The sequence below is a fragment of the Coturnix japonica genome, chromosome 1 (genome assembly GCF_001577835.2).
Source record: "Coturnix japonica isolate 7356 chromosome 1, Coturnix japonica 2.1, whole genome shotgun sequence".
In the NCBI taxonomy this organism is placed as follows: Eukaryota; Metazoa; Chordata; class Aves; order Galliformes; family Phasianidae; genus Coturnix; species Coturnix japonica.
In genome coordinates, this window is record NC_029516.1 from 149018820 (window position 1) to 149041708 (window position 22889).

The 22889-nt window shown below is 40.1% G+C and overlaps 1 protein-coding gene across 3 annotated transcripts; it reads left to right on the top strand.

The window, feature by feature from the left end:
* The first annotated feature begins 53 nt into the window (after positions 1-53).
* Positions 54-21921, top strand: TNFSF11 (TNF superfamily member 11). Of its 3 annotated transcripts, none has more exons than XM_032442087.1 (6): positions 54-350; positions 5383-5495; positions 7437-7604; positions 14412-14457; positions 14540-14638; positions 19538-19959. In XM_032442087.1, exons 2-6 carry the CDS (start codon positions 5484-5486, stop codon positions 19957-19959), a joined length of 747 nt encoding a protein of 248 aa, XP_032297978.1. In that variant the 5' UTR covers positions 54-350; positions 5383-5483. The 3 variants fall into 3 exon arrangements, with proteins under 3 accessions (XP_032297978.1, XP_015707222.1, XP_015707221.1); XM_015851735.2 differs by lacking the exon at positions 54-350 and adding an exon at positions 603-1157 and having other exon boundaries at positions 5248-5495; positions 19538-21921; XM_015851736.2 differs by lacking the exon at positions 5383-5495 and having other exon boundaries at positions 129-350; positions 19538-21918.
* Positions 21922-22889: the final 968 nt, after the last annotated feature.

Here is a 22889-nt window from a genome sequence, read left to right on the forward strand (position 1 = left end):
CCGCCTGGGGCTGATTGGCCGCCCAGTTTATAAGAGCTTCCCGGCCGAGGCTGTGGGGTTGTTTGCCGAGGTCGGGGTGCTCCGTGGAGCCGTGTGTGGAGCCGACCCAGCGGAGTGCTCCCGGCGCCATGCGGCGCGCCAGCCGAGACTACACCAAGTACTTGCGCGGCTCCGAGGAGGTGGGCAGCGGTGCCGCCCACGAAAGCGCCCCGCCGCCGCCTCCAGCACCGCCGCTACCGGCACATCCTCACCCACCGACCGCCTCACGATCCCTCCTGGCCGCCCTCGTCCTGCTGGGGCTCGGGCAGGTGGTCTGCAGCGTCGCCCTTTTCCTCTATTTCCGAGCTCAGGTAAGCAGCGCCTGGAGTTGGCCCAGGTTAGAGAGGTGGTCAGGTTGTGTGTTGACCTGGTGACTGGAGCTGTATGACTGACACTGAGTTGTGTGGCCAGGTGTGAGGGATCCTCAGAGCCCCACATGGGCTTTGGTTGTGAAGGCTTCCTCTCCAGCACTGGGGGGCTTTGGTTGTGAAGGCTTCCTCTCCAGCACTGGGGGGCTTTGGTTGTGAAGGCTTNGGGCTTTGGTTGTGAAGGCTTCCTCTCCAGCACTGGGGGGCTTTGGTTGTGAAGGCTTCCTCTCCAGCACTGGGGGGCTTTGGTTGTGAAGGCTTTCTCTCCAGCACTGGGGGGGGCTTTGGTTGTTGATGATCAGTTTTTGGTTGGAGCTTTCCTGAGGTCTTTGGCTGTCATACGAGATTCACCAGCATAAGAAGCTTCTTGGAGGTGGAAGGCAAACAGAGGAACTCAGCATCTGGGATGGTGTGGCTCTCAGCCTGGGCTGAGGCACCTTAGAGTGGGATCTCCTGTGTGCTTTTAGGTGAGCTCAGCCAGGCTGCAGGTCTGTCTCAGAGCTTGGTGACCTTTTAGAAGACACAGGGTGATGCTGCTGCAGGGTGGAGAGCTGCTGAGTGGTTTGGGTTTTGGAGAGAAAAGGAGCCCACTTCTTGGAAACAGCTGGGCTGGCTGCCTGCATCCCCTTGCACTGTGCTACTTGGCCTCCCCAAAGGAAGTGTGGGGCTGCAGGGAGTTTGCCTCTCAGGGCCAGGTTGTAGCTGCCTGCTTGGCTTCTTATCAGTTGTTCACTTGTTCTGCTAACACAGGTCTGGTGGCCTTCGTAGAAGTATTGCTGGTGTTGTTTGTGCTTTCTGTTTGAAGTCAGTGGGAGTGGAAACCTGTTTCTTCCGGTTGACTTTCTAGGTAGATGTGCTTGATCTTGATGTGGCAAAGGCAAGGCTGGATTTCTTAACAAAGTGCACTCTGAAAATAGCTGTTGCACAAGCGTGTATGCACTTAAACAGATGAACAGCAGTCAAATAGGCAGTGACCATACTGGTCATTTATTATGCGGTCCAATTCATATATTGTTACCTGCGATGGCTTGATTTGCTGCTTTGACAAAAGCTCTGTGCTCTTGGAGCAGTGGTACACTACTTAATCGATCGTATCCCATACACTTCAGAAGAGAGACATTTAATTCATGAGACTCACAGTAAAGTAGCTTGCAGCTACTTGTTTGCCTGACAGTGTCATGAATTAATGCCTACTTCAATTCATGGCAAAGTGCTTTTCACTCCATGTCTGCGTGAACTTCTGGAGAGATCTTTGTCAAAACATGGCTCATAGAAATGCATGGCTGCACACTGATGCATTAGAGAGCTATTGCAATCAGTATAATTAATACAAATGCACTTTTAAAATCCCTGTATTCCTACTCCTCCTCTCTTCCCTCCCCTTATTCTGGACTCTTTCTGATAGGTCAATGTCAGTGCTTCACACGTGCCCAACAAAGTGTAAAAAGAATTTTCATACCGTAACAACTATTCTCGTTTTGCTTCCTTTATCTTATAATTTACATAGTCTGGTGTAATTCTGCTTTTGGCAGCTTCTTCCCAGTTTCTGGTTCCTGTAAACTTAGAGTAATGCTGTTGGATGGAGTCCTTTGAACATGTGAAGTTCTCAGCAGACTGAAGGATGTGATGTAGTTAGATGTAGACTTGCCTGCAAACTTTCTAATAGTAAAGAAATGTCTTTGCCGCCACTGAAAAATAGACTAATAAGTGTGCTTTTGAAGTCGGCAATTCACAATAAGAAGATATGGTAATCCTTGTTTGTTCGATTTCTTACTCTGTAATAACACAGATGGGTGGAAAAAATCCAGAAGATCTTGGAGAAATTAAATCCTAACTGCTTTGCCAGTGGTTTTATTTATATGGGGCACTATCTGTCTGCTTTGTTTTGGGAAATGTGCTGTCAAATTTAATTGTGTTAATCTATTTGCTCTTAAATTTAATTATCTAAATTCATACCGCTTTAATAACAGAACTAAGTACTGTGGTGTATTTTGATTAAAAAAATAACGAGAAGTTAATAGTAGCAGTGGTGCTTTATAAGATGGGAATTCGTTGGTGGGCTAACCAAATGTGAATTAGCAAGATTTGATGTTTTAGGTTCATAGTGAGAATTTATACAATCAAATGTGACTGTTTTATATAAAACTCTAAGAGGCTGAGTAAACTCTGACTCAATTTTACCATACGCTTCTTTATTTTCATTTGCATAAAATCATTTGGGCTGGATCATGACACAATATGAGCTGAGACGATAATTGAGGTTTTGGTTTTTCCTTAGTTTTGTTTATGTTGTGGCTTGAGCATTTGGAATTTCACAAGACACAAAACTAAGGCTGACACCAGATTTTCATGAGTAAACATGTTTGTGGCCAAGAAATAACGTAGCACAATGTGAATGAGACAAGGAACTGATGTCTTTGCTTAAAAAAGGAAAAGCTGGGAGTTGAATGCTACCAATATCCCAGCAGTGACATTCTGAACTGTAAAAAGGCAAAGGCTTTTCTTTTTGGAGCATCTTGTGTGAAGTTCTGAACCCAGGGAATTAAATGCTAACAAAATGTGTTGCTCCTGGTATTCATTTTTCATTACACTTTGTGAGTAATATTTGCTCATGGTCAATGAGGATGCAGTCAGAGTTTAGTTAGGTGGTCCAAACAGCTGGAGATGATGGGCACTGCACAATGTTGGAGTTGCTGAGTGTTTTAGTTTCATTGCTAGGTGACAACGTATAGTCTTCAGAAGCTCTTTTACATCTTTCATTCTGATCTATTTCCTTAATGTACTTAGGGCATAAAATGATATGAACTGGGTTTAATGCTGACTGAACCAGTGGGTACTGGAACAAAGCCGGAAGCGCTCAAAACTAGATTTGGAGGTTGGGTGTCAAGCTCTTGTAGTTTAACCTGGTATGCCAAGCTTATTTATTTTGCTCCATTTGAGTAAATAGCCTGTATAAATGTTAAGCGTTCTGCTGCACCATTCACATTTAGATAAATGGGGATCTGGAAGACGGATTTTTATTACCATTTCTTACATCTGTGGTATCCTGACTTCTGCTGCAGTGTTTTTAAATGGTCTCCTTTCAGAGAGCTTCATCTCAAATCCATTGGCAGTGACTAACAGCAAACCACTTGCTAGAGGTCAGCAGCACTTTCTGGAAGCCTGGAAGAACCTTTTTCTTGGTAGTTAAGAAAAATAATGAAGTGTAAACTGATATGATTAAACTGGAAGTTGGTTTAAGTTTTGAAAACAAGGATGGTATAAACTGCTTACTTTAAGGAGAAAGTACAGAATGTGGTACTGTTGGGGGGAAAAAAAAGGCAGTATTTTACTTATTAGGTTGGCTGGATTGTTTTGTCTGTTAAAATAAAATTGGACTTTTTATTGTTATAAAATTGGCTCTTAAATCTGTAAATTCCTCTGGTCTTGGCCACAGTATTGGAGCTTATTTTGACTGCCCTAATTGGCTTGAAAGGAGTTTAGAGGTGCAACTAAAATGACTAGAGATCCTGAAAAATTTTCATATCTGAGGGTATTGAATGATGAGATCTCAATGTAAGGTCAGACATAATAGATAGGTATACAAACATGAACAAAGTAATAGATGTTCTCTTTAAAGAGGGTTATATACCTAGGATATTTAACTTCCTTAATGTGTCATAAAGCTTTCTCCAATACTGTTGATGGTGTCTTGAAGCTTCCATGCTTGACATCTTCAGGTTGCTGTGCAGAAGGTCTTTGTTCAAGGGCTACTCTCCTGTGCCTTGTGAACTAGCAAGCTGCTCTCTATAGACCATTCCAGTATTGCATTTTGACTTTTTGGACCATCACCATCATTCTTGGTGCTCAGCGTTGCTGTTTACATCTGTGACAGTTCAGTGGCAGGCTTGCTGAGAGTATCTGTTCAGAATAGCAAGCTAATTTCCATGGTTAAGTTGTGAAGACTTGAGTATTCCTTGAAAATGGTTAAGGACTTCCAGGTAGATTAGCTAGTTCCACCATCAGAGCTCTGCCTTATCAGGCACAAAATCTCTGGAGGCTTGTGATTCATCAGGATGGGTTACACAGCTTCAATTTAGGATGCTGAAGTTATCAGTGTTTCCATTAAACCTTCAGTCTTGTAACTGGAGGTGCAGAGATGTTTTCCTGTCTTAAGCCTTCAGCAGATAAGCTATGATCTGAATAAGTGTATCCGTGCAAGCTGCTGCTGTTGTCCTGGAGCACTGCGAGGCATGTTTAATTAATAACTGATGGGTGATAGCTGGATGTTGGTGCTATGTGCAATTAATCATGCTGGATGCTCGTGCCCTTATGACCAATGATCTTTCATGATCTCTGCTTTAAAACCTTGTTTTCCTGTCAGCTTTTCAAAACATGTGTTTAAATGAATCCAGAAAGTGGTGTAATAGTTTCTCACGGGTAGTATTACTGATGTAAGTGGCAGTTCCCTATTATGGCTTTCTTATCTGCTGTCCAGTGGTGTGTGTGGAATGGAGAAGACTTAAATATCAACATCGTGTTTAAGACACTAATTCCCTCAGGTCTTTGATAGTAGCAATAGGGGAGGATATAACTTGGATAATGGCTCTTATTTGGGTGCCTCAATGCAGGAGGAGCATAGAATGGGGAGATGCCACAAAGCTTCACCTAGACAAGGCTTCAAGCAACCTGCCCTAAGTTACAAGTTGATTGTGCTTCAAACAAGGGCCTGCACCTTTCAATGTTACTGTCCACCCCAGATCATTCTGTATTGACTGCCTGACTTTTAACAGCTGATGGTGGTCACTGTGTGCTGCTGTTTTTCCCCTCTCCCTGCTTCATTTGCTGTTGAATCTCTCAGCTTCTGGATACTTGTGGAACCTACGGGGAGAGATAGTTGTAGGTTGCACTTGTACGGTTGTTGAAGCTCATACTGCTTACCTGCTCCTTCATGCCTGCGCTTCTATTGGCTCTGATGCTTGTCTGACACTTGCAGGAAGCGGCTTCTGGGTGCTCATCCTTCAGGAAACTAGATCAGCAGGAAATCATCCCTGGTACTGGTTTAAAGAGAAGATTGAGAGCCAGAAGCAGGATTTCATGGTGAAGAAGGTGAGGGCCCAGAAATACTCTTTTAGATCTACTTAAACAGCTAACGGAGCTGCGCCAGCTGGCTTCTTAGTTGTTAGTGCTCAGTAGAGTTGCAATAGCTATAAACAGATTTTCTTTCAAATTCAGCTGTGTCAGGAAGAAGGTACTCCCTCCAGGCTATTGTGTAACTCATCTCAACCGCTGTACTCAAAGCTGTGGCATCTGCTGATCTTCAGGGGAACCATTTCTGACCTGTTCGTTTCCAAATCTGCAGGGATAAGTGAGGCAGCTAAACCATCTCGTAGAGGCTGGCACTGATTTAAGTGAATGGGCAAGCAGAGCATTCAGTGAGTGGATGGTGATGGGAGAAGGCAATTTGCTCTGAATGTTGCCGTCTGTGCAACAAATGTTTCTCCACGGCATGTGCCTGTTGGATAGATTGCTGCCTGCTGTAGACTCAAGTTCACCTTTGTAATCCTAACTTAAGGTTTTAAGTCAGTTTGGGTTTTTTTTGGGGGGGAGGACTTAGGCAATTCAATTCCTGTTCATGTGAACAACTGATAGAACAAATCTGATTCATTCTGGCTGTTCTATGTTCTGCTAAAGTTCCTTTTGATGCTTTGCTGTGTTCGGTGCTGTGCTAAAGGAAGGTGACACTGGTTTGATGTCATCCTTAATAAGTAATATTCCCTCATCATGAGTATTTGCAATATTGCAATTCTTAGCTGTAAATTAGTGCTTTGTGTGTATGTTAGGGAAAACAGCAGAAGTATATATTGATAGTGATAGGAGAAGGGGGAATGGTTTTTATACTAAGATGGGGAGGTTTAGGTTAGATATTAGGAGGAAGTTTTTCACACAGAGGGTGGTGATGCACTGGAACAGGTTGCCCAAGGAGGTTGTGGATGCCCCATCCTTGGAGGCATTCAAGGCCAGGCTGGATGTGGCTCTGGGCAGCCTGGTCTGGTGGTTGGCAACTCTGCACATAGCAGGGGGATTGGAAGTACGTGATCATTGTGGTTCTTTTCAACCCAGGCCATTCTATGATTTTATATATTCTTATAGACTGGCAGATATAGTTAAAGACCTCAGAGCAAGTTTGGAGTGTACAAACCCTTCTGAGGTAAAAGCAGAATATATGCCAAGATCAATTACTGAAAGTCTTAGTCTATCTATCCCTTCGTATCTCTTAAGTGTAAGGTATGTGGAAAGGGAGAGAAAGGATGGAATGGCTTAAAGTTTGTTCAGTTGAACTCTGCCAAGGCACAGTCTTGATCCTTGGAATATTCTTCTCAGTCATCTAGCTGATGAAACTCAGGAGCATTAAGCTTACAGTTTAAATGTATATTTGATTCAGTTAAAGAAGTCAACTGCTAAAATATCTTGGAGATACTTAAAATTTACTAAACTTTGTCCAATAAAGAGGTGTTTTGTAATACATCTTGTCTGCAAAGTGGTGTTTGGTAGCTGCTTTCTGTACTTCTGTTTCTCCTGTTGAAATGGATGAGTTAGATATTGTACATACATTTAATAGGCTGCTGCTCTTGACATCTGTGCGTCATCTTACAGACTACTATTGACAGGGAGGATGGCTGTGTATATTGCCTACTATAGTAATGTTGATATTGTATTGAGTGGTATAAACATGGAATTTAGGATTGTTGGTTTTTATTCTGAAGGTAGGACTATTCTTTAACCTTTGAGAAGTCAGGTATCCAATCAAAGCTGATGAGCTAAGTGGCTCCAAAAGGTAATTTGTTCTATCTTACAAGCCTGTTGGATGAAGTAAACCTTTGTATGGGAAACATTTTCTCTTTTCATTTGTTAGAATGAAGCTTTAGATTATAAACATGGCTAATTGCCAGAATTTTAGATGCTTGAAAATCCTGCCTGACTTAAACGTTCTTATTGCCTGACAAACAGACTGTTTAAACTGTGGCTGTGCTTGTATTTTTGTTTCAGATGGACCCCAGTAGGATTTCAAAAGAAGATGCACACTGTGTCAGAATGCTTTTCAGATCACAAGAAAGTATAGACCTGCAAGACTCGCCCTTTGAAAATCAAGAGGTGAAGTTAATGCCAGAATCATGCAGAAGGATGAAGCAGGCTCTCCAAAGAGCTGTGCAGAAGGTAAGTGGCCAGATAGTGTTTTCCTTTATTCTGTACTCTTGTGAAATCTAGCACGCTGTCCAGGGTCTGCATATAGAGGTAAGTTCTCGACTGTTTTGAGTGATATCTGATGTTGTCTGTGAGATTCTTATGTGTTTGCTTACAAACCTGCTGCTGGTTAACCAATTCAAACAGGTTTTAGTTTTGCTATGGGAAGTCTTGAATACACACTGAAAAACTAATCGCAGTTGATTGGCCATTCTGACTTTTGGGGTGGTCTGAGTGGTTGTCGTTATGAAGGGCAGTTCCACTTTTTTTTCCCCCAGCCTGTTCTTCCTGACTCTTCCTAAGAGGATTCTTCAAGCCAAGAACATTTGCAAGCAAAATATTGTCTGGAAGATGGAAAGGACAGTATTTGTTCTCATTTGCACTTGTTATAGTGCAGTAGTTTTGACTACTAAGAATGAAGAATAGATCCTTTCTTTTGTTTTTTCTTTTTGCTCACTTGCACAGTCATCTGTTGTGTGCAGACCATTCCCACTGTGATAGAAGAGCTCCTTTGCCATACTATGAAAACTAGGTAGTTTCTGCCCAGCAGGGGAGAATGACAGTGTGTTTCCCAAACTTAAGTAATAAAAGGAAATTTGCATTAATGAAGAAACCTAGGAGAGCTGACCCAGTCACCTCTTACTGCAGTAAGGCTATTATAGGCTATTTAATAAGCTGAAGTTGTGCTATAATTCCTGGCTTACCTGATCAATTACTTCTACACATCTGTGTATGACTGTCAGCTTTTTCTTAAAGGGTACTCTGTTAGATTTGATCTGATCTGATGTATACTTTATGGGGTGACTTGTACTTCAGTTAACTATACACTACTTTAATTGTGCTGATGCTTCCTTTTAATAGAGTATCCAGAGTGACAGATCTTTTTCAGAACAAAGCTTTGAAAGAAAGATGGGTGCTTGATGCCTTCTTTAAAAACTCAGAAGTGATGGATTGGCTCAATAGGATTTGTTCATTCTTCCAGCATTTTTTTAGACTCAGACTTTACCCCTACTTCTGTGTTTTTAGTGCACTGATATCAGAGTGCTCTTTCAAGCAGTTCCCTTGGCAGTAAGGAGGTTGTTACTGTAAGTGAATGGGAAGCTCTGTGTTCTGGGCATTTGCTGCTGGTTACTCAACAAAGGCATTTACTTCAGTGGAGGCTGCATATCTTGCCTTCCAGCATAGAGGTTAAACGCTGCAATGTCAGTGGCCAAGATAAGTAGTGAGTAGGATAAATTTTTTTGGTCAATGACCATTAGCTTGAGAACAATAAGGTTTCCTCTGCCAAAGTAATCGGACTGGAATTCTTGAATGCAACAGGGTGTATTAAGTAGCTGGGTCAGTGTTCTGGATGTTTTGTCATCCACACATCGATGACAGAAAAGTAAAGATGGGCAAATGTGTGGCTGAGGTTTCATTTGCATCTTCTACATCTTAATTTCAGAAATGAAAGAAACATTAAAGTAGAATTATCCTTGATAGTGTTCTGTAAGCTATGCCTTTCATTGGTTTTGCTATAATAAAAATCAGAGGTGTAGCTGAATGTCATCTCCAATATGGCTAGTTCATTGTGTGAGAATGTAGTCTGTGTGACTGGAAAGTTGCTTCCTATTTTCTCTACTTAGTTCACTATCCTAAAAGAGAATCTAACCTGTGTTTTAAGAATAAATATCCTTATTTGCATTGGCAATATATTAGGTGACTGAAGTGGAGCACTTCAAAAATAGCTTTTTTTAATTGTTTGACTTTTGCAATTCAAACTGTTCAGGAAATGAAAACAGACAACTTTTTTTTGGCTGAATTTTATAGTCTGGCTACAGCTTTTAGCCAACTACACTGATTCTCATCTGTTTTCTTTATACACCTGTAGATGAGCGTTTAAATCTAAAGTAGAGATTGATGTTGCCAGTACTGTTACAAATACAGTGTAGTAGTGCTGCAAGATCTAGAAACAAGTCTCCTGGAGAAAGAAAAAAACATATTCCAGAACCAAAATGCCTTTTAGGGAGCAGCTTACTCAGTAGAAAACGCACATGCAATATTATTGCATATAAACTTTCAAGAGCAGACAAATAATATGCTTTCCTAGCCTTTCAGTTTTTTTTTTGTTTTTTTTTTTTTTGTTTTTTTTTTTTTTTTGTATAACCCTAAAAACCTTTGGCAACTCAGATGCACTAACCACATTTCTTATGAAGTCTATTATGTGTCTGAAGTAGAAAGGGCTACAAACATATCTTGGGTCAGTTCATGAGTGTCTTTTTTTGGCTGTATTCCCAGCTTCCAGCTTCTTGGGGACTTCAGGCATAAACTAGTCCTCTACATGGCAAAGAAGTACTTTGTTGGTAGACCTCCAGGGCAGAACTTAAAAAGAGTTATATATTTTTTAGCAGACATTTTAAGTGCATGTGGTTAGGGACAAACTGAAGATTTTATGGGTGACTTTTAAGTTGTCAAATTTTGATTTCCATACTACAACCTTATGTGCTTTTTTTTTTTTTTCTGCAGGCAGTAGAGTGCTCATTTGAATAGACACTGCAGTTCTAATTTCAATCTTCTGAAGAATATGTACTTTCTATTTCACTTCCTTTCTGACTAGCTTTCTTCTGCTGGGTTTCTGACAAGGTACTACTTCTTGATGTTAACTGGACTTGAAACACTGAGAGTAGAAAAAAAGAAACATAAACCTAGGCAGGAGCCTCAGCCTTAGTCACAACTTCCTTAATTTGTCAATGTGTTAATGGTCTCTTGTGGTTGGTCTCACAAGGCTACTTATAGCTACTCAAAGTAGGTAATGAGATAGTGTATAATCAAAGAGGAGGAAAAACCATTCACAAGTGTTGTTCTAATGTAGTCTGGTCCAACCTTGGATGTAACTAAGGATAGGACTTGTTTTGAAGACCTGAGATGCTGGTGTGGTAATAGGTCTGATAGTTACCTAAGGGTTAAAACCTGCATCCTGCCTTGCAAGGAGAAAGAGCAGTTCCAGACTCTTCAGACTCTTAAAGCATGGTTTTAGCTTTCAAAATTTGGAAGTTTTGCAGCTTCCCAATGGCCTTATTATTATTATTTTTTTTTTTTTTGAAGTGAGGAATAAGTACTTTTTATTTTACTAATTGCTTGTGTGTTGTTGAACAGTGATTGTATGAAAGAGGTTGAAATATGGGAAGCAGACCAGCAGAGTTGACATGGTAGGCAGTGAGCAAATGATGCAAAGATGTACAAGTGGAAGATGATGTGTAGTATGATTTTATTTTTGTTCGCAAACAGTTGTTCTAAAAATAACAGCTTGGTAGCACACTTTGCTGTGTGGTTCAAACTCTTAAGAGAACCACCAGTAATATTTTGTCAAGAGTTCTCATGCTCTTTTAGTTATGTCTTAGTTATAAGATCTGAACTGTTTCTGCTTTCTTAATGGTAGTGTGCATTGTGAGAAAGCATGAGGTACTTAAAGACATCTAGGTGTCCATTAAGAGGGCATCTGTAGTTATCCAGGTAGCATAGTCCTTACATCTTTCAGGATCAGAAAAGTAAGTACAGATTTAGCTCTTCTATGGCAGGTTGTGTACCAGCATCTTGGAACCATAAAAACAAATGAAGTTCTTTTTTTAAAGTCAAGAACAATTTTGAAGTACATATTCTTCATGAGGAAACCCACAGCTTCATCCTTGTTCTTTAATAATGTGTTCATGTATTTCTCCCAGTTTCTTTCTAGACTTCCAGGTAACAGGAAAGAAAGAATTACAAAATTCAGTGGGGCTGTTCAGAATCATGTGAAGAGCTTGACATTGGTGCAGGGTTTGGAGAATTCTGTTGATGGAGGACTTTTGTTTTCTGGTCATAGGCTAACTAATGGTAATCCACTGACAGGCACACAAAAGGTTCCTTCAGCATCAGCCAGACTCAGGTTCTTCTTAGGTGTATTAGTGTTGGGCTCATTCTTATCTCCCCTTTTATTGCCATGATCACAGACTTATAGGGTTTGGAAGGGTCCTCAGGAGATTATCTAGTCCAACTTCCCTGCTAATGCATAGTCACTAGAGTAGGTTGAAGAGGAAAGCATCCAGATGGATTTCTAATAGCTCTGGGCAGCCTGGTCTGTGTTAAGATGTCTGTGGGCAGTTTGTTCTAGTATTGTCACTCTCAAATTAAAGTTTTCTTTCTTGTTCATATGGAACTTCCTGTATTTCAAGATGATGCTTGCATCTTTCATTGCATAGTAGCCTAGCTTCAAGAGGAGTAGATGAGAGTATTCCTGTCAAGTCCAGTCTGTAGCTTGGTGACAGAGTTGCTCCTAAGTAGCAGGAGAGTGATAGATAGATAGATAGATTGAAGGCCATCAGGATGAGGAAGACAGTGGAGTTGGATCTTCCTAGGTAGCTGTTCTCTTCACCAAGTAATGATATTGCAGATTAAAAGAACCATCACTAGTTACAAAAAAAGCTCGTACTACATATTGTGAGAACTGTGGCCTTTCTGCGTGGAAGATATGCTAAGTCAGGCTGCTAGATCTCAGAACATAGATGTAACCAGAATCACAAGGTTGGAAAGGACCTACAAGATCATCTAGTTCAACTGTCCTCCCCTCACTGTTGCTACCACAAGTCATTAACCCATGTCTCATAGCTTCTCATCCTGATAGATACCTCTGATACACTGCCAGGGATGGAGACTCCACCACCTCCCTGTGCAAGCCATTCCAGTGTCTGACTGCTCTCTGAGAGAAAAAGTTCTTCCTTATGTCTAGCCTAAACCTCTTCTGGTGCAATTTGTGTTCATTTCCATTGAGAAAGGAAAAAAATAAGGAAGTCTTCCCTTTCTGGGGAAAATTCTGGGGGGGCATTTATAGAGCTATAATGTCTGAGAGCACCAGTGCCAAGACAGACCCATTGGGAAGAGTGGCTTTAAAGGATGGGAAAATCATGATGGATAGAAATTCCATACTCAGAGAATGGTGAGGCACTGGAACAGGTTGCCTGGACAGGCTATGGATGCCCCATCTCCGGAAGCATTGCAAGGCCATGTTGGATGGGGGTGTGGGTAGCCTAATCTACTGGGTGGCCATCCTGTTCATGGCACAGGGTTTGAACCGAATAATCTTTAAGATCCTGAGCGTTCTTTGATTCTATGATTTTTATCACCTTAGTACCTAGTACTTGTGATTTTTCTTATTACTACTTCATTAGAAGTTAGAGATCAGGTGTGGTTAGAGCGTGATGTTGGTGCACAGCTCCTAGAATTGAGTTTTATTTTCATGCTGCTAGAATTGATGTTTCAGTAAGAAGTTCAGAGAGGGGAAGTGAATCTAAGCGGGGGGGAGATGGATGTGGGTTCTGCTGCTTCTGAAGTTGCGATTCTTCTGCTTTTCTTCTCGTATCTATGGCAAAAAGCATTTTTAATGATTCAGATCTACAAAATCAGTACATCTCTGCTGAGGTAGTAAGCTTTGATAGTCATACTACAACTTCCATGCTGCTGTGGCTTTTCATTTTGGTTTAACATTTAGACACCTACTGAAAGGAGAAAGTGAGAGTACATGAAAATGCAGAGCAAAGCTGTTACTGATATTATGGTGACTTCAAAGTTACATAAAAGCAGAACTTCAGGTGTTTTCAAAGCAAGGCTTCAAATTCTGAAGCAGTACAGTAATAGAGAATACTTGGAACATTGCTGAACTGGTCAAATCTGAGGTGTATATATATATATATGTGTGTGTATGTATATATATATATATATATATGGTGTTGAATTAGGCAACCAACAATACAGGAGACAAAGCCTAATTCAACACCATATATATATATATATATGGTTGGTTATATATATATATTGTTGGTTATATATATATAACCAACAATACAGGAGACAAAGCACACAGGACCACACAGGTTTCAGTGGTAAAAATAGGATTTATTTTTTTTGTCTGCAGTGAAATGTTTCCTTCTACTAAGCATCTTCATTATGGTTGCATGGTATGAGGTAGTCTTAATAGCAAGGGGAATATTACCCTTATTCTGTAGGAAACAAAATAGGGCAAGTCAGCTGAAGAGTAAACCTAACAATACAAAGCTTCTAACAAAATCATGTTGCTTGGATTTTATTTTCCTGTCTGTGACTTTTCTCAAGGAGAAAAAGCAGGAGTGGATTGTTGAAAGCAAGGCTTTCCGTGGTGCCTGATATCTGTTATTTGTGCTGTTCTTGGTTTTGGATTGCATGGAGTTCATTCATGTTAAAATTAATCTGCAGTTTTGGAGAGCATGCACTTCCAGACTCTGGCACTCAGTCCATTTGGCCCAGTCCAAATGTGGAAAATGCTTAATTCTTCAGTTTCTGTATACTTTGTTGTGAGTGAGGCTTGGCTGCGAAACCTAGTAGTCTTAAAACTTCTCCTGTTAGTGGTCAAGCATAAGGGCTGGAGGTTTCATTTGCCTCATCAATGAAATGCTGTGCTTTGCTTTTCTCAGCTATGTGATTACATACTAGTCCTGATGCAGAACTGCCTCTTTCATTACCTTTCGACTGCAAGTAATTAAGTCAATTCATAAGTGCCGTGGTTTTATGGGATATGCTCTTAGCAATCATTGTTGCATTATACTTAGTGAAACATTTCAAGTTCAATAAGTGGAAATAGTTGTAAATGTAAATCCTCTAATCACTCTTCCAATAAATGGTGTGGTGATATTGCAAGCCAGCATTCTTATGATACTGTGTTCTAATTGTATAAACTGCAGTGTATTAGAGGAGAAAAGACAACATCAAAGCAATGTGTTTTTCTCATTCTAGGAAGTTCAGCGTATTCTGGGAAAAGAGCCACCAAGACCAGAAAAAGGTAGGTGCTGGTTTATGAAGAAATAAGATCTTAACTCTAAACTTAATTTTTTTCTGAGGTAATGGAAATCTTTTTATTCCAGCTGCAATGGAGGCAATAGGATTGGAACTGTACAGGAGAAATAAGCCAGAGAAGCAACCTTTTGCCCATCTCATAATTGACGATAAGAACATTCCAACTGGTAAGTTTGAAGTGAATACTTCTAATGCTACCATAAATGCATTCAGTCCCTTGTTGTTAAGTGTATTGCTTTACTCCTTTATGCAACCAAACCAAAGGGGATGGCTCTGTTGAGGCCTGAAACCTGAGGTTTTCAGAAGTCTGTTCTAGGGACAAAACACTTCTGCACTGAAGAAATTAGCTTTTTGCCTGGAAGGACAGGATTCTTTCTCCCTCCAAGTGCATTGTCACTGTCTGAATCTCGAGCTTAATAAACAGAGAGTCTAAGATGTTACTTTTACTTATGTGCATCACTGCATTAACTTCTAGGGAATGAATTAGCATGTCTGTAGATGATGGCAGGGGAAGCATTGCTCTTTTTTTTTCCCACCCCCAGCACAGATTATAGGAGCTCTTAGAAATATAATGCCAGAAGTAAAACTTTGTTTTTCCTTTGAGCAAATCAACCCCTTACCAATGCAATGAGTTGAGCTCGTTGCTTCCATATCTGGCCACATGGGTTATGTGTCCTTTTGTTGGAAGAGGAGTTTTTCTTTGACTGCAAATCCCTGTTTTCTCTGACTGGAAATTTCTATCTTCTTCCCATGTTTCCTTGCCCTACATGTCTTCTAAATTATTTTATGCCATCTACGAGTCTTAGCAGATTTGTTTTCAGCATTTTCACTTCCAGTATGAATCAGTTTTGTAACCATCAGACAGGGTTGAGTAGTTTGCAAAGTGAACACCCACCTTAAATAGGCACTGAATGTGTTCCATTCACCTGATTCACAATAATTAAAAACCCCAAATGGATTTTTGCTGTTGGAGAATGGCAGGGAAGGGAACAGAAATAACCCTTCTTAGATCTTGGTGTCCTAGCCATCATTTGACTGCAGAAGCCATAGTGGTTTTGTTTGCTTTGTGTATTTTTTAGGTTTGTTGCCTTAAGCTAAAGCTAGATGCTTGCTGGTTGCTTTTTACAAGAGCTTACTTTAAACCTTACCTAAGTTTTAAATGACAGCAGTGAGTTTTGGTTTATAAATCGATTACAGAAATTAGTCATAGTTTAAAGGAGAAGAGCACAAATGTAAATAGATGTTAGTGTTAAAAATATCATTCGGGATGTGAATTGGTACCTTTAAATGTCTAAGGAAACACTGTAGTATTTTGAGCTATTTACAGCTACAGGTTTGGCTTTGCTACTGTTTGCCTCCAGAAGAGGTTTTTCAGAGTATACATTACTTTGGCCCTTTCCTCTGGCTTTATTTATACCTGAATGCTACTGAAGTGCAAAGGAGTAATAAAAACTGGGTTTCTTTCCTTTGTTACCCTCCCATCATCATCTAATTTTTCTAATTAATTCTACTGGAACTCAGTTATGTTAGTCTGAGTTCATGCCTGCTAACATCTAAGACACTGTCTAGATTTGTTTTGAGTTACCAGAAAGACTGAAAATAATCTTTTTTAATGCTTGTTATGTTGTCTGGATGGCTACCTTAGTCATCATCTCTGACTTCTTCCTTTTCTGTCAATGTAACTTGCCTTATGTTATTTTTTTCATGGCTCCATTATAAATTTTGTCTGAAAAGATATTGTATTAAAGCACTTCTGACTGTCCCATGACATGGATTATTATATATTAGAGTTTCAGTCACAGCTGACTTGGCACTTGTATGTTCCAGTTTTCTTCTCTGCCTGCGCTTTGGGGTATTTGTTTTGGTGTCTTCAGATTTGTATGTGTTACTCCCTGAAGCCCTGAGAGCCTGCTTAAAAATTGTGCTGTGTCACTGGTGAGCCTCTTAAAGCTTTAAATTGTTGCAAAACATCCATCTACCTTGGTTAATGTAGTCATAGCATTATAATCTAGTTTGAAAGAGGCTTCTAGAGGTCATCTAGGGTAATCTCCTCTTCGAAACAGGTCTAATTGCATCTGTACTTAAGGTCTCTCTTGGTCTGCCTCTCCCACCTTACCATGGATGAATGATATGTTATTGCTCTCAGCAACAGAGTATGAACAAATTTCACCCATAGTTGCTTTCAGCATCACAAATACAAATGACTATGGCACCTATTTTCCATCTTCCCCTTTCAGCAGGTCATGCTCATTTTCCCTGAGGATGACTTTAGAATTTGTACTTAGTTTTCGAGTCTGGCAACTAAAGAGGTTATCGGCCTTTCTGCTTTGTTATATATATATATATGCATTCCTGCTCAGATCTCTGATGTTCTTCTGTCCTTTTCCAGTAATGGAGGCCTTAATTTCTTACCTATCCTCCTCTTTTTCAGGATAGCCCAAGTTTCGTGGGGCAGTATTTCTGATAGACTCAACACTGTGTAAAAGAAGTCCTACACAACTTCTTCAGCTATCAGTAGTTCTGAGATGTGCTTTGGTGCCACTTTGTCTTGCAGTTGAATAATTCCAGGATAAGAGATTTGGTCAATTGTTTCCAGATTTTTTTTTTAGAGGTACTGCACAGAATAAGGCTTATCTCTGTATGATTTTGCTTGGTTAATTTCTATTTGGCTACACTGGAGCCATAGGGGAGCAGCTATTTATGTCTTGCTATTAAAGCCTGTGCTTTGCACAAAGTTTTGTGGAGGAATGCTGGAAGGCTGTTGCTTTTTGTTTTTATTCTGGACTGCCATTAAAGTATTCTGTTCACATGCAAAAGTCACTTGTCCTTGGCAATTAGAGGAGACTGTAGCTCTCAAATTCCCCTGTCCCTACTTACCCTCTCTCACTTATGCACAAACAAATCCAGGAAATGTCTCTAATCAAACATACCTGAGACTGTTTCCCAGGATGCTTGTGAGCACTGGCAGTTCTCTGGGCATGCCTGGGTACATGTTTGGATGGCACCAACTGGGCTTGGAAACTTATGTGGGGATTAGATCGTTTTGGTTTGGTATGGAGGAGGAGATAGAGTACTGAATATTCATATCAGGCAGGTAGATGCTCTAGGAGCCAGAGATTTATAGTTCTCTGGTGCCTATGCAGGTCTGCTGCTGTGGGTTAAACAGAAATGGTTTCTGTTTGGAAGTTGGTAGTGGTTAGAAGAACAAGTTGTCCAACTTCTATCTGCAGTGCTGTGCATTACATGTCTTGTGAATAAGTGGTAGGTTGTAGTGGCTCTTCCATTCCATGATGCATCCCAAGAAGTGTCAGGATAGTGCTGATGTTCCTCTATAGGGACATTGGTTTTGACTAGATCTTCTACACCTCCTGTTGCCTGTTCCATTTGTTGGTTTTTTATGAGAGCTGAAGTGGTTGCTAATGGGATGGTACTGGAAATGACAAGGTGCAAGGAGATGTGAGGTATATGCTATGGGAGGTGTTCCTCATTAGAGCAGTATGAAACCTCTGCATGTGTATCCTGTAGTAGCCATGCTGCCTAGACTGGTGTTGCAGGTTGCCGCTTAACACTGTGACATTGAAACTAAATAGTCGAAAGTGATGAGGTTTGAAAGGAAAACTCAAATACTCTTACTGAATCCCTCCTATCAAGGCATCTTTTAGCACAGTAGGATCTTAATGAAATTAGAGAGAGACTTGACATACTTGAAGCCTCTTACTAGTGTGGCTACTTGAGGACAGCAACCAGGAGTTGCCATTTAGACCGGAGTTCCTGGAAGTTTTTACCTGAATATATGAAGTAGGTTTTCAGTTACAGTCCAGAGCTGACAAACCTAAACATTTATAGTGTCTCAGCTCCTCTTTCACCCTCTTTACAAAGCATTCAGTCACTTGAATAGGTAAGGGAGTTGTTGACCAGCCTCTCATTGTGGAGGCAGAACAGGAAAGAGTTATATATGTAGGAGTTCAGTAGTGCTTGTTTAGATGTGCTCTGTTAATGGTTTATGGTAATCAAATGGTAACTACCATGTGTATACTTTGATTCTCATGTGTGCGATGCTCTTCAGAGAGGGAGGGAGAAAATACAGTGGTTATCTTCTTTCCCAATTTGTGGATCTCCAGCTTAAGATAATTTGAAGGGGATTGTTCTCCAAATGTGGAATATCAGCTCATTGTTTCTAGATGGAATCATCATAAAATGATAGAATGGCCTGGGTTGAAAAGGACCATAATGATCATCCAGTTTCAGCCCCCCTGCTATGTGCGGGGTTGCCAACCACCAGACCAGGCTGCCCAGAGCCACATCCAGCCTGGCCTTGAATGCCTCCAGGGATGGAGCATCCACAACCTCCTTGGGCAACAAAAGGCAGGCTATCTAGAACAAAGCTTTTCTTCCTGAAGCTGTCATCCCAAGACCTACCGCTAGATATGAAACCAAATAAAACTAAGTGAACATCCTGGATAGCTGTAATTGCCCAACTATATAAATATTTGTACAAAGATTGTTCTGTGGGGGCACAATAGAAGAGATTTTAGAGCTTTTTCTTTTTGGGTATATTCTTCAAATCAGATTAAATCCAAACATTGTTTTTGCATTGAAATGTTTGTCATACATACTTTAAAGAGTTATCTAAACTACAGCCAACAAATGAATACTAAAGATCACAGAATCATAGAATGGTTTGGCTTGGAAGGGACTTTTGAGATCATCTAGTTCCAACCCCCTTGCTATAAAGATATATGGCTACTGTACAGAGCTTGTGTGACTGCTGAATGTAATCAAACTACTGGCCAAGCAAATGTCTTGCACGATATTCCAGCTGATGTTCTGTGGGAGAGCAGACAGTTACAAATAGCAAATGGCAGCACATGATGAGAAAAGGAATTTCCTTATGGGGTTTTATCACGAATTGACTCATATTCAGAAGCTTTAAACTTTACTGTAGCTTATATAACAGTAGTTGCTATTAATTTAAAAAGTAATGATTGAGGTTTGTTTTTTAGATGCTGAGATTTGTGAAATGTTTATAAATAATATATGTTTTTTTTCCCCTCCCTTTTCTTCAGGAACTCGCAAAGTGAACCTTACATCCTGGCATCATGACAAAGGCCAGGCAAACTTATCAAACATGACATTCAGCGATGGGAAACTAATTGTTAATCAAGATGGATTTTACTACCTTTATGCCAACATTTGTTTTAGACATCATGAAACTTCAGGAAACCTGACTAAAAGAGGGCTTCAGCTGATGGTGTATATGACTAAGACAAACCTTAAAATAAGGCGCTCTGAAGTGTTGATGAAGGGAGGAAGCACCAAATACTGGTCAGGGAATTCAGAATTTCATTTTTATTCTGTAAACATAGGAGGGTTTTTAAAATTAAAAACTGGCGATATGATAAGTATCCAGGTGTCAAACCCATTGTTACTGGATTCATCACAAGAAGCAACTTATTTTGGGGCATTTAAAGTAAGGGATTTAGACTGAATCTTCTAGTGTGCTGAAATTATGGGAGGGGGGGGGGGGGTTGTGGTCCAGACGTGACTTGAAGACAGAGCTGAAAATCTTTTGCATCCAAGTTGCATCTGTATAAAACATATATCTCTAAATTTAGACACATTTTTGCCCTGTGCTGATTCTCTAAACAGTTCCATAAATCAAGGGTATAATTGTATAGCTCTCCTGACTCAGTCTTATGCTGATTTTACTCCATGTGTCTCTATTGGCTTCGGAAGAGTCATTAAGATTTTTACATTGGTTTAATTGAAAGCAGGGCTTTTAATATTACTGGATTTGTTTCCACATCCTGACCGGACTTTATAATCTGTGCTACTCTTGCTAGTTTTGGCACAAACAGGGCAGGGCAGAAACTGGCTTCCAGATTGCGTTCGGTGCTCAGATTTGCTTGGGGCTGAGCCTTCTGACCATGAGACAGCAAAGATTGTGAACGTATGACTAATTCCCTTGCATTTGATGTGGTTTTTCACATGTTTAGTTAAGCAGGTTCTTGCTTTGCTGGATTAAGGTTGGAGACTTCAAGCCCCGGCAGAAATGAGTTGTACAACACCTAAACAGTCCAAATTAAGTTTTTATCTGACTAAAAGGGCTATTCCAGGAAGGAGGAAGATCATCTGGCCTTGCAGTTCTAAAAGGTTAATTACAGGTCATTCTTATTGTTGCACAGCTAATTGCAAATACAGATTGCCAAAATACAGTATGCCTTTAAAGTATTACATTGTGCCAGAACCTGCAAAGACATTTTTTTTTTAGACACAAAGTATGTATTTTTATATTCTGTAATATCTAAAGTTATATTTTAGGTGTAATGTTTCTTGTAAAGAAAAAAAAATGTAAATTATATTGTCCTATAGTATTTGATACAAGATATTTAAATTCTCTTGCTGTTTGTATATTTAATGTTTTATACTGTTTTTTAATGTACAGACATGTTAAACTAGTGCACTTTTTAATCCCAATGGGAAAAATTGCAGCTAAAAGAGGTTGTTTGCAATTAGCAAATGTAATATATCTTTGTTCTTTTTTTAACTTAATAGATTTCTGTTGTCAGTATTACTAGGAGGAGAGGAGGGAATTTCACACCAAAGTCATGAGTAGTCACACCAGAATGCTGGTCACTGGGTGCCTTTCTAACCTTAAGGATAATTAACATTACGAAGCTGGCATGGCATTAAGAAAAACCAAACAAACACAGAAATATATTGGGGGTATTTAATATATAAGCAGGCAAGTTTTCCTACGATGAATTCTGCAAAGTATAAATTCTGTAATGAAATTTTGTTTTTTAGCTTAGTTTCCTGAAAAAGTGAAGCTTACATCATTGCGTTGCCTGTCCTTTTCTCCCCTTGTAGCTTTTGAGACTCTGTGCCTTTCTGCCACGTTTGGCAGATGAACGGCAGTGTTAAGAGGTAATCTTATGGGATTTTTGTGAGAACTGACAGCTGAGAACAACTCAGCCGTTTTACATAATTTGTCAGTGGCTGGCCACTGCTCATATTAGCCAACAATTTAATATGGGGAAACTTCTAGCTAGCCGCTACACGTGTTGTTTCTTGTATAGTTGCTTGGCTGAAAATGGTAGGTGGTAGGAATCTGAGGGTGGGTTTGGGGAACATGGGGGTTGAGTTGCAAATACTCCCGGTGATATTTAGGGTATGTCTAGGCAAGGAGCACCAGTTGGTGAGGAGGGGATGAGAGAGGCTTCAGGAGTGTTTGGGTACTCTTAGGATGATGTGGGGAAGGCCTACTTACTCTTCAAGGCAGTAGGAATCGCAGAAGGCAAAAGGCTCAAATCTATGAGAAACGAGGCTTCATACAAATCCTCAGACTTCTTTTTTATAACTAATGGATTTGAATTCAAGCAATTATTTTATACTGTGTAATAAACATTTCTTTTTAATGTTAATATTGTTTTCTTACAAAATATATTTCTAAAAAAAAACAACAATTATCTTTGTGGTTTCTTTATTTCCCCGTGCCCTTGTATTTCATGTACAGCTTCAATAGTTCTCATAATACGCAGGCTGGTGTGTGGTATGACTCCTTAAGGAAACTGAAGCACGAGTCACCTGGTTTGAGAATTACACCAAATTGCATGGATACTTGATTTGATTGCAAGCTTTGGTAGATGCGTCTACCACTTTCAAGTGGGGTAAGGTCAGGTGTTGGAAATAAAATCAAATTCATCATTTCCTGCTATGTTTCACACCATACAGTTACCAGTTCAAAGACAGAACTGACAGAGGAGTTTAGGCCTTTTCTTCCAAGTTTTTAAGAGCTACGGGTCACTCTCTAAGAATCTTCTTCATAGCGCATTAGTGCTGATTAGTAATACTGCAGGTGCATAAAATTTACAGTACAATATGGGGCTTTAAATTTCCCTTGTGTGATGACTTTGGGACCTAAATTATTTATTTATTTATTTATTTTAGCTAAGCATCCTTGGAATGCAAATTGTCTAGCGCTGTTGTGAGCCAGGTGGGAAGGATGTGACAAAGTACTCCTCAAGGGGCTACAAGGACTACCATGGAATTGTAATTAGAAACGCTGTTCTGGCCATGCTCTCTACAAAATAATAAGCAATTATGAAATCATAGAATTAAAGTTGGAAGAGACCATTGAATTCATTTTAGTGGTTGGTGGATGATTGGGCTGCTATTGCTCATTAAACCAATGTCCCCCAGTGCCACAGCTATATGAACACATGTTCAGGTGTTCCTGAACACCTCCAGGAACAGGAGAGTCAACCACCTACCTGGGCAGCCTCTTCCAATGCATCACTGTTCTTTGTAAGAAGAAATTTTTCTTACAATTCAATCTGAATTTTACCTTGTACAACTTGAAACCATTCTCTCTAGTCTTATGACTAGTTATACTTGACCCCCAGCTCACTACAACCT

Excerpts from the sequence above, each read along its gene's own strand:
- TNFSF11 (XM_015851735.2), top strand. The coding sequence starts at position 938 with ATGCTGCTGCAGGGTGGAGAGCTGCTGAGTGGTTTGGGTTTTGGAGAG. Across the intron at positions 5,496-7,436 it reads AGGATTTCATGGTGAAGAAG|ATGGACCCCAGTAGGATTTC; the intron begins GTGAGGGCCCAG and ends TTTTTGTTTCAG. Across the intron at positions 14,639-19,537 it reads CGATAAGAACATTCCAACTG|GAACTCGCAAAGTGAACCTT; the intron begins GTAAGTTTGAAG and ends CCTTTTCTTCAG.